Source organism: Leopardus geoffroyi, chromosome X (assembly GCF_018350155.1).
Source record: "Leopardus geoffroyi isolate Oge1 chromosome X, O.geoffroyi_Oge1_pat1.0, whole genome shotgun sequence".
In the NCBI taxonomy this organism is placed as follows: Eukaryota; Metazoa; Chordata; class Mammalia; order Carnivora; family Felidae; genus Leopardus; species Leopardus geoffroyi.
This window is the reverse complement of record NC_059343.1, coordinates 126,965,546-126,975,753: the sequence shown is the minus strand read 5'-3', so window position 1 is coordinate 126,975,753 and position 10,208 is coordinate 126,965,546. Positions and strand designations below refer to the sequence as shown.

The 10,208-nt window shown below is 50.6% G+C and overlaps 1 protein-coding gene across 4 annotated transcripts in view; it reads left to right on the top strand.

The window, feature by feature from the left end:
- The first annotated feature begins 169 nt into the window (after positions 1-169).
- The window catches only part of BCAP31 (B cell receptor associated protein 31), a 29,525-nt gene continuing 19,486 nt past the window's right edge, over positions 170-10,208 (top strand). The window contains exons 1-4 of one of the 4 annotated variants that reach the window (XM_045473206.1): positions 170-299; positions 1,334-1,469; positions 2,998-3,098; positions 9,162-9,309. In XM_045473206.1, the coding sequence (XP_045329162.1) occupies positions 1,378-1,469; positions 2,998-3,098; positions 9,162-9,309 (341 nt within the window). In that variant the 5' untranslated portion in view covers positions 170-299; positions 1,334-1,377. The other 3 variants (XM_045473205.1, XM_045473207.1, XM_045473204.1) reach the window with 3 other exon arrangements.

The following is a 10,208-nucleotide window of genomic DNA, read 5'->3' as shown; positions in this document are numbered from 1 at the left end:
AAGCGGCCCCTGGCTTTCCCGCCAAGGCCCCGCCCCTCCTCCCGGCGCGCTCTCGAGGCGCCACCGCCCTGCCTCGAGGCGCCCCTTCTCCTCCAGTCCTGGGCGTCGGAGCCACGGCTCGGGGGCGGGGCGAAAACCGGCCGTGGGCGGAGTCGCCGGGGCCTGGGTGCGGTCGGGAGCTGGGCGGGACGCGGCGGGTGCTTCCGGTTTCCGGCCGCGGGGGAAGGGGCGGGGCCAGGGCTGCAGTGGGAGCGTTCGGTGACGGCGGCGGGGCGTGTGCGTCGGCCGTGGGAAGCTCGGTGAGCGTGGGCCTCCGGGCCTTCGACGAGGGGCAGCGGCGGGTAGTGCGGAGGGGCCGCGGGGCGTGGGGACGACGGCCGAGCCGGGAGTGCGGGGACGGGGCTCGGGAGGGAAGTCGGGGCGGCGGTTGCAGTTGGGCTCCGGGGGCTTGAGGGCCTCCGCGGGGGTGAGGGGCGGTGGCGAAGCCCCTGGGGAGGGGCCGCCGGGGTGGGGCCTGTGGGGGGCGTGGCGGGCTAGGGCCGCGTCCCGGGGGGTCGCGCGCGCGTGGCGCGCGGAGGAGGGCGGGTCTCGAGCCGCGTGGGCGCTGGGGCCGACCAGGGCTGAGGAGAGGGGCTCTTCCGGTTTCCGAAAAGACCGCTTTTTCGAGAACTTTCTTTGGACGGGGCCATAAGGCGCTTAGTCGGGATCTGCGTTTGTTTTTGGCCCTGACTCCCGCCCGGTAGGAGTCGCTCTTCGGGGCTCTCTGAGGTACCTCGAGTTCTCCCACCTCGTGGGAGGCAGACGCGGCGTCGGAAGGCCATTTTTAGCCCCTGCTCGCGCCCCGGAGGGAGGCTGCGGGTTCTCTTTCGGCCCTGTTTGGGAAGGCTCAGAGGCTCGGCAGGGAAGGGTCTTCTGGTTTCCCTGGGGGGCGGGGACGCCGCGGCTCTGGGGAAAAGTGCGTTATCGAGATGCGGCCGCCCCGGAGCTGGCTGGGAAGGGAGAGGGCCCGATGGATGTCGAGAATTTTGTCTCGTCTGCATGATCATAATTCAGAACGCTTTCTCGGGTAGGCAGGCCGAAGGAGTTTGCCCAACTCAGCCGGGAAAGGAATTCTCCAGATGGGTGGCTTTTAATGCGCGTGCTAGGAGGCAGCAAGTACCTCCGCCCTGGCAAACGGGAGTTTGTCAGGCCTTTGGGCGCCGTTGGCCAAGTGTCCCTGCCGAGTCGTGCCCAGTTTCAGCCAGTGGTTTGGAAAACGAGTGGAATGCCTGGGTAGAGGGTCAGGAGTGGCCTCTCAGCTCTCACGACTTCTGTCCCTTTTCTGTCCTGCCAGGAAACAAACTCACATCTCACTGCTGGAAACCTTCTAGCAACAGGATGAGTCTGCAGTGGACTGCAGTCGCCACCTTCCTCTACGCAGAGGTCTTTGCTGTGCTGCTGCTCTGCATTCCCTTCGTTTCTCCCAAAAGGTAAGGCCCGTGGAGCAAGCGGGCGAGCAAGAGGGTGACTGCGCCGAGCCTCATAGCTTGTGTACGGAAAGCTGGGAAGACCCCGGCATCGGGGCCACATGGAAACGGGTAGAACCCGTGTGGGGTTGGGGTGGCGGGGGCTGTGATAACTATTGCCGGCCTTCTACACGGTTTTGCTTTGTCACGTCTTGCTGAATTCCCTCCCTGGGCACCCTGCCTTCTGGCCTTCAGAATGCCCCAAAAGGAGGAAGAGCTGTCTCTAGTTATGTTTTGGGGAACGCTGCCCTCCGCCTTCCCTTGGTCCACAAGGGGTCAGGGGATGGCAGTGTGGCATCTGGAAGACACACACCGTGGGGTCATGTTGTAGTTGATTTGGTGACTCCTGTCCTCCTCACTAGTCCCGCTGGCATTGTGTAGGAGCCTCATGAGCATTACTCAGCCAGTGAGAGGTGAAGCCATATTCCTTTTAAAGAACGGAGGGCCTGTTCGGAGTTAATTGGAGATTAATTTTTAATTGCAGGTAATATGTGAACACATTTTGATTTTAATTAGAAAATTACAAATAACGCTAATTCTTCACCGGTATTTTAAAAAACTTTTTAATTGAAAGATACGGACCGCTGATGGGATAAAAAGTATTCAGCCTTGTCTAAGAGATGTTTTTGCCAAAGCCAGATCTGAGTCTCTTCACACTTCATCCAGTTCAGGGGGGAGATGCAGAGACAGAGGCCCTTTTGAGCTGCGACCTGGGCGGCTTTGTAAGATAACCAACCTGGTTTCTGCAAAAAGCGGTCTGGGAAGGAAGACAGAAGAGGGTGAGGAGGAATTGAAAATACTAACTAAGTGCAGAGTCAAAACCTCATCAGTTCAGATTCAAACAAACCAAGCTTTAAAAAGAAATGCAGCAATTGGACTTTGGGACTCTGGCTCTGATAACGAGGGATTCTTGTTAATTTTCTTGAGGTCTGGCGATGGCATTGTGATTGTATTAGCCATTCCCAAAGGTGCTTTCGTGACAGAGTTACATCCTTACGTACTTATGGAAGGAAATGAAGAGGGGTCTTGGCTCTGCTTCACAATAACCTAGGGTGGTGGGAGTCTAGGTGAACGCACTCGGGTCACGTGGAGAAGCTGTTTGAAGAAGTGTGCGTGTGGCCAACGTTTTGAGTATCACGTAGAGGAACACAACAAAAGGTCCAGTTTTCGCTTCTCCTGCCCCTGAAACTGGTAGTATGTCGTGTGTTAATTATACCTTAGTCATCAAACAAAGGTTTTGTTTCTTTCCCTAGAGATGACTAGCGTTTAAGATTGTGCTTTTTTAGAAATTTTTTATACGTGCACAGGCCCTTTTTTTTTTTTTTTTTTCCCTTTCCGCTCTTGAACAGATGTTCTAAATTGGAGCACTGCAGGCCACTGAGGCCGAGTCTTTTCAAGATACTCAGCCATTGGAGAAGAGTGCGGGACTGGCTCTGTTCCTGGGGCCCGAGTCCCAAGTGTGTTTGTTTGTTCAGCCTTTTTGTCTTCGCAGATGGCAGAAGATTTTCAAGTCCCGCCTGGTGGAGCTGGTGGTGATGTACGGCAATACCTTCTTCGTAGTTCTCATTGTCATCCTCGTGCTGCTGGTCATCGGTGAGTGAGCCGTGGCTGAGGGCGGCCACCTGCCCAGACCCTTCGCCATGGCATGGCCTTTGCTGCAAGGCTCCGTGCCACGGGCAGCCTGCAGGTTGAGCTTCTCAGAGGAGACCACTTCGGTGCCTCTGTCTTTCTCTTGGGAAGAGGGTGCTGCTGACTGCCGGCAGGGCCTTTATTTTGACCAGCAGCCTTTATGCACTTTATGACAGCCACCTCACTTTTCTGGGGTGGCTCCTGAGGTCATTCCAGAACTGAAACCGAGAGAAGCTTGGCTGGTCCTTGTTGACCTTGGTTTAAGCAGTACTGCTCTTGAGTCACACAGACAGGCTGTGAATAAGGAACTGAGCTACCAAAAGGGAGTGGGGCTGGGGAGGAAGCTGCCACGTCCTGTGGCTTGGGGGGGGGCGGACTGAGAGGTCTGGCAGTATATCCCAGATCTCTCTGGATGGGTCAGGCCAGGTCTCTCTGGGTCCTTCTGGCCGTGAAGTTCTATAAACACATCGAGGTGCACACCAGCAGGGCTTGAAAGATAAGCTGGTTCCAGAGCGTGCTCGGGGATGGGGCCTGGGGCCTTGTGGTGTTAAGATGGAAGGCAGGCGTCTTGTGATGTGGTGGCAGTGTGATTGTTTAGAGACCAGAGGAATCAGTATAGTTCTCATCCGGCTGTGAAACGTGCGTTTCGCTGTGGTAAGTGATCAGTACGTCCCCCTATTTGGACTTGAAAGCATTGGCTGGGCTCTGCTGCAGACAGCCGTCCCGTTTCCAGAGTGTGACCTGCTTAGACTCAAAACGCTCTTCTTTCCCTTAGTTTCTGGCAGAAGTGTGGTAGTGGGTGGAAGGGCAGGGGGCCGTAGTTCAGGGGGAATGTGCAAGGCTCCACCCACTAGCTGAGCATTAGGCATTTCCTTCCTAATGTCTTGGGGCCTGAAGGGATATGTTCAGGCAGGACTTCCTCTGAACAGGCCAGGTGCGGCCTACCCTTCCCAGCGGTGTAGGGTGGGTACCAGCTGCCCTCATATGCAACCGTGCTGTTCTTGAAATACTTGGCAGGGGCCCAGGAGGTAGCTCTTTCCAATCGAGGTTCTTTCCCTGAGTGTTCTGTGAGCACGGAGTGGGTAGGGAATACCTGCGTTAGCCTTTGCGCATTAAAAAGCTGGACTGTAGGGGCGCTTGAGTGGCTCAGTCTTTTAAGCATTTGACTACTGATTTTGGCTCAGGTCACGATCTCATGCTTCATGAGTTCTAGCCCCGTGTTGGGCTCTGTGTGACAGTGCTGACAGTGTGGGGCCTGCTTGGGATTCATTCTCTCTCTTTCTCCTCTCTCAAAAATAAACTTAAAAAAAAAAGCTGGACTTTAGATCGGAACCGAGTGTGTGTGCTTTTGCTTTTGGGTGTAGGGTAGGGGCAAGAATGGGAGGGGCAGGGGCTATGCTGGGGTGCTCCCTTAGGGCCTTGCCCCTCTGCACCAGGCTCCACGAGTGCTCTCTTTTCTAGCATCGCTGATGGGCCAGGGAGGCCCTTTGCAGAATCCAGTAGTTGGCAAAGGTGCTATTTTTTTTTGAGGTCAGGGAACTGCTTGGAAGTTGCAGAGAGACACTAGCTATGATGACTGGCTGCTTTCTACTCTAACGGTAAGAAGTGTAACATGGGTCTGTGGAGGCTTCTAAAAATATAAACGTCAGTTAGCAGGAAATCCTAGTGGAAGGTGATGGGCATAACTAGCTATAGCTTCAGCCCTGGCTGGACTCTAGCCTTATCTGGGAGGGGTCTGGGGCAGGGCTGGGGCTGGGGGTGGGCGTGGGCTTGATGAACTTCCAGGGTCAGCTGCCCTGGTCCAGGGGCCTGATACAGGGAGGGCAGCACTCTGTTTTGTGACTTGGGCTAGTGTGGCCTAACACTCCATCCCATCTGTTCCTTGCCATTGGCTATGGTGGTCCTTAGGGCGGTGGGGTTTCTGGATGCAAATGGTGGTGTAGAAAAGTGTGTTTGTTTTAAAAGTTTATTTTGAGAGAACGCATGAGTGCGCATGGGAGAGGGGGAGGGAGAGAGAGAGAGAGAGAGAAAGAAAATCTGAGCTGTCAGCCCAGAGCCCGATGCAGGGCTTGGTCCCACGAACTGTGAGATCATGATCTGAGCCAAAATCAAGTCAGACACTTAATCTACTGAGTCACCCAGGAGCTCCAGTGTGTGTTATTTAAATCACAAAATAACACATTCTTAAAAATCCAGAAGTTTAACCCAGAAAGTTGAATTCCCCCCCTTCCCCAGTATTCCATGTCTCACAGAAAACCATTGTTGGTATTTTGTTGTATGTTTCGACAGGCATTTTTCGTTCTCTTCTTCTAAGCTGTTGAACTGCCTTTTTTTAAAACATTTTTGAGAGAGAGAGAGAGCGTGCGCGTGTGCACTAGTCATGAGCGGTGGAGGAGCAAGAGAATCCCAAGCAGGCTCTGCACTGTCAGTGCAGAGCCTGATGCAGGGTTAAATCACATGAGCTGTGAGATCATGACTTGAGCCAAAATCGAGAGTTGGATGACTGAGCCACCCAAGCGCCCCTCCACAGCATTTTTCCATGCTGACATCTTTGTTAAAACATCAAGTACCAGGGGTGTCTTGGGTGGCTTAGTTCGTGAAGCGTCTGACTTCGGCTCAGGACGTGATCACACGGTTCGTGAGTTCGAGCTGCACATTGGGCTCTGTGCTGACGGCTCAGAGCCTGGAGCCTGCTTCGGATTCTGTGTCTCCCTCTCTCTCTGCCCCTCCCTAGCTAGTGCTGTCTCTCTCAAAAATAAATAAACAGCAAAAATATATACGTATATTACATACCACTTGGGATTGGATTCAGATCATAGTACATGCTATTCTGGATTGGTTGTGTGTTTTCCGTGTTGTCTCAGATATCTTTTTACAGCAATCTCATCCTTTTTAAAGATTGTGTGGTATTCTAACACATGGTTTTGCTGTAATTCAATTCTTTCTTTACAGTCGCACTTGTATCATTACACATTTATGCAAATGTTCGTGTAGGATAAATCCATAGAGGTGGAATAGGTGAATCTGAGGGTATGAACATTTTTTTAAGTTTATTTAGAGAGAGATTGCAAGCAGGGTAGGGGCAGAGAGCGTGAGAGAGAGAATCCCAAGCAGGCTCTGCGCTATCAGCACAGAGCCTGAGGCAGGGCTGGATCTCACAAACTGAGATCATGACCCAAAACGAGATCGAGAGTCAGATACTTAACTGACTGAGCCATCCAGGCACCCCCAAGGGTATGAACATTTTAAGTTTTATGTCTTAGATTGGGCTGCTATAACAAAAATGTCATAGACTGTGGGGCTTAAACAACAGACATGTATTTTTCACAGTTCTGGAGGCTGGAAGTCCAAGATCAAGGTACCGGCAGATTTGATGTCTGGTGAGGGCCCTGTTCCTTGTTCATAAAACCTTCTCATTTTGTCCTCACGTGGCAAAAAGGAGGAGAGCGCTCGGGGGGGGGGGTCTCTTTTATCAGGGCACTAACTTCATTCATGAGGGCCCCACTTTGATGACCTAACTCTTCTCAAAGGCTCCACGTCCTAATACCAATCCATTGGGGGTTATAGGAATGGGGGGTTATATAGGAATGGTGGGGGGGGGGGGACAGGAACACACAGTTCATAACAGGTATGTTGTTGTCCTGGTTGTAACTCCTGCTCAGTGTTGGAGAATGCTTGTTTCACGTTCCAGATGTAACACAAGGGTGCAATGCCAGTAAAGAGCACATTTCTTATAATGTGAAGTCAGCTTAAAAACCAGCAGACTCGGGGTGCCTGGGTGGCTCAGTTGGTTAAGCATCTACCTCTTGGTTTTAGCTCAGGTCGTGATCTCACAGTTTTGTGAGTTCCAGCTCCACATTGGATTCTGTGCTGCAGTGCTTGTGATCTCTGTCTTCCCCTCTCTCTTTCCCCCTCCCCCGCTTGTGCTCTTACTTGCACTCTCTCTCTCAAAAATAAACGTTAAAAAAAATTTTTTTTAATTGGAAAAAAAAAACAACCCAAGCAGTCTCAAACCAGACATTAAGAACCAAACAATGTCCATATAGTGTTAACTTGCTCCTTTCCCATGGGTGTCTGTTAACAGACCTTTCTAGGTAGATCTTTATGTGCCAGCTTTTAAAAAGATGTCTCAGGGGTAAGGGAGGAAAAAGCAGTAGGTTATTCCATTTCTACAATAACAGGCAAACAGATATGAGTATATTTGTAAACTGGGGCACTCTACGTCTAACAGTGCCGCCCAGGAGCAGAGGCTATTGGCGATTCAGTAGTTATTTGCATGCCCCCTGTGCACCCAGAGCTGTGCTGGGGCCTGGATGTAGAAGAAAAGATTTCTTCCTTAGTGGAGTTTGTAGTCTGATTCAGCGGAGATGGACAATAAACCTGTAATTAGGATAATATCAGATTAGGGTGTGTGTTACAGAGGAAATAGGGTAACGTGGCTGACAGTGACTGCTTTAGGTAAGATGACCAATGTATTATGCTTACTGGAGGTGATTACGTCATGGGATTCTTTCTCTTTACACATTTCAGGTATGCATGTTGTATTTGAATTTTTTATGAGCTTGCATTCATTTTGTAATCAGAATAAGACAGTTTTTGGTTTTTCTTTGAAGTTTTTTTTTTTATCTTTTCTCATCCCATAGGTTGCCTTTTAGTTTTTGTCGATTGTTTCCTTTGCTGTACAGAAGCTTTGTATTCTGCTGTGGTCCCAATAGTTTACTTTTGCTTTTGTTTTATTTGTCTCAGGAGACATAACTAGAAAAATGTTGTTGTGGCTGATGTCAGAGAAATTATTGCTTGTGCTCTGTTCAAGGATTTTTATGGATTCAGGTGTCACATTTAGGCCTTTAATGCATTTTTGAGTTTATTTTTGTGTATGGTGAAAGAAAGTGGTCCAGTTTCATTCTTTTGCATGAAGAATTGTCCACTTTTCCCGACACCATTTATTGAAGAGACTGCTTTTCCCATTGGATATACTTTTCTTCTTTGTGGAAGATTGACCATACAGCTGTGGGTTTTTTTCCTAGATTTTCTATTCTGTTTTGTTGATCTATGTGTCTGTTTTTATGCCAGTACCATATGATTTTAATTACTACTGCATTGTAACATAATTTAGAATTTGGAATTGTGATACCTCCTGTTTTGTTTTTCTTTTTCAAGATTGCTTTGGCTATTCCAGGTCTTTCGTGGTTCCATACACATTTTAGAAGTGTTCTAGTTCTGTGAAAAAATGCTGTTTGTTGGTACTTTGATAGGGATTGCATGCAATCTGCCAATTGCTTTGGGTAATGCAGACATCTTAACATTTATTTTTAGAGTAATATTGTTTATATAATAAAACCCATTACGAAATTTAGGAATGGAAAAGCTTGAGTCTTTTTTTGTAATGTTTATTTTTTTAGAGAGAGAGCACACGTGCACATACAAGCAGGGTAGGGGCAGAGAGAGAGAGGAGACACAGAATTCGAAGCAGGCTCCAAGCTTCAGCTGTCAGCACAGAACCCAACGCAGGGCTTGAACTCACGGACTGTGAGATCATGACCTGATCCGAAGTCAGATGCTCAACCGACTGAGCCCCCATGTGCCCCAAAGCCCAAGTCTTTAGCAGGCAGGCGCCCTCAGGGTCTTGACTCCTAGGACACTGACTGGTACCTCCTCAGTGGGGGATTACCCTGGTTTATCACTGGGGCACCTGATGGCCAGTCCGACTTGAGCTAAGCAGAATCGCATGTTGGGGGCGCCATGGCCATTGCCAGCGGCACTTCAGACTTGGTTAGCACCTTGATATGAGCGGGTTTGTGGTCTGTGTAGGCTGCGGCCAGGGAGCGACCTGAGAAAAACCAAAGGAGAGAATGGGTCTGAGAGCAGAGCTTTTGAGAAGGTGTCCCCCAAGGTGTGTGTAGAACAGGGGATAACTGGGGTGGCGGATGTGACGGAAGTGAGGTCACCTTGAGTCCTGCTGCCTCTCCCCTGGACACCCCAATGTCAGTAGGAGTTAAATGCCCTCACGTCTCTTCTCTGCTGCAGATGCTGTGCGTGAGATCCGGAAGTATGATGATGTGACAGAGAAGGTGAACCTGCAGAATAATCCCGGGGCCATGGAACACTTCCACATGAAGCTTTTCCGTGCCCAGAGGAATCTCTATATTGCTGGCTTTTCCTTGCTGCTGTCCTTGTGAGTGAGGAGGGACAAGGGGCTAGGGGTTGGGAAGGGAGCCCTGGGCTAGCCTGTGACCTTGACTTCTTCAGTCTTTGGTCTTGAACCAGAGGCCTTGTCCGTGTTCTGGAAGCCACCAGATTTCCCCAGAGTCTCCAGCTTTCCTTCTGACCTTCAGAGGCAGTGTGGTGGTGGGAGATCAGTGACTGGAAGGTCAGAAGACTTGTGTTCTGTCTCTGCCATAACTTGCTACGTGCTCTTTTAGGGCGAAACATGCCCAGCTTGCTCTCTGCATATGGGTTGGAGTAAGTGAAGAGGCGTCGTGCTCTGGGAGAGTATCTTTGGAGGCCAACTTAATTAAAGGGGCTAATTGAATAGGAGCCCTTTGGACGTGGGCACCTGACCCGAGAAGAGTGGGCACAAATGTCAGGAAGGGGCTGAGACCATGCTTATGCCCAGCGCCTTCCCCAGTGTAGATCCGTTACAGGAGAATATTGCGCTCCACAGCAGCCTGTGTGTTTCTGGTGGTTTTTGTTTTTTTGTTGTTTTGTTGGCGAGACCGAGTGCCTCGGTCAGGGCTGAGGGGGTGGCTAGTTGGGTAAGACCCAACTGATAATAAAGTACCTGTTTGAGTCTGGAGGCCAGTTTGCTGCCTTCTGCTCTTAAGATTTCCCATCAGAAAGGCCTGGCTGCCCTTGGGCATGCTAACTGGCTGGGAGTAAACCTTGCACTCGGGCCAAGGGCTTCCAGAGGTTAGCAGGGTAGCGTGTGAATTCTTCAGCAGGGCTTTTCTGCCTCTAGTGAGCTGGATATCCTTCTTCACTGGGCATTAGAATGACTACCTGCTTGGGTTTCAGGTTTGCAAAAGAAAAGTCCCTTGTTCAGGTGACCTTAACCACTTCAGGTCGAAGTTGGAA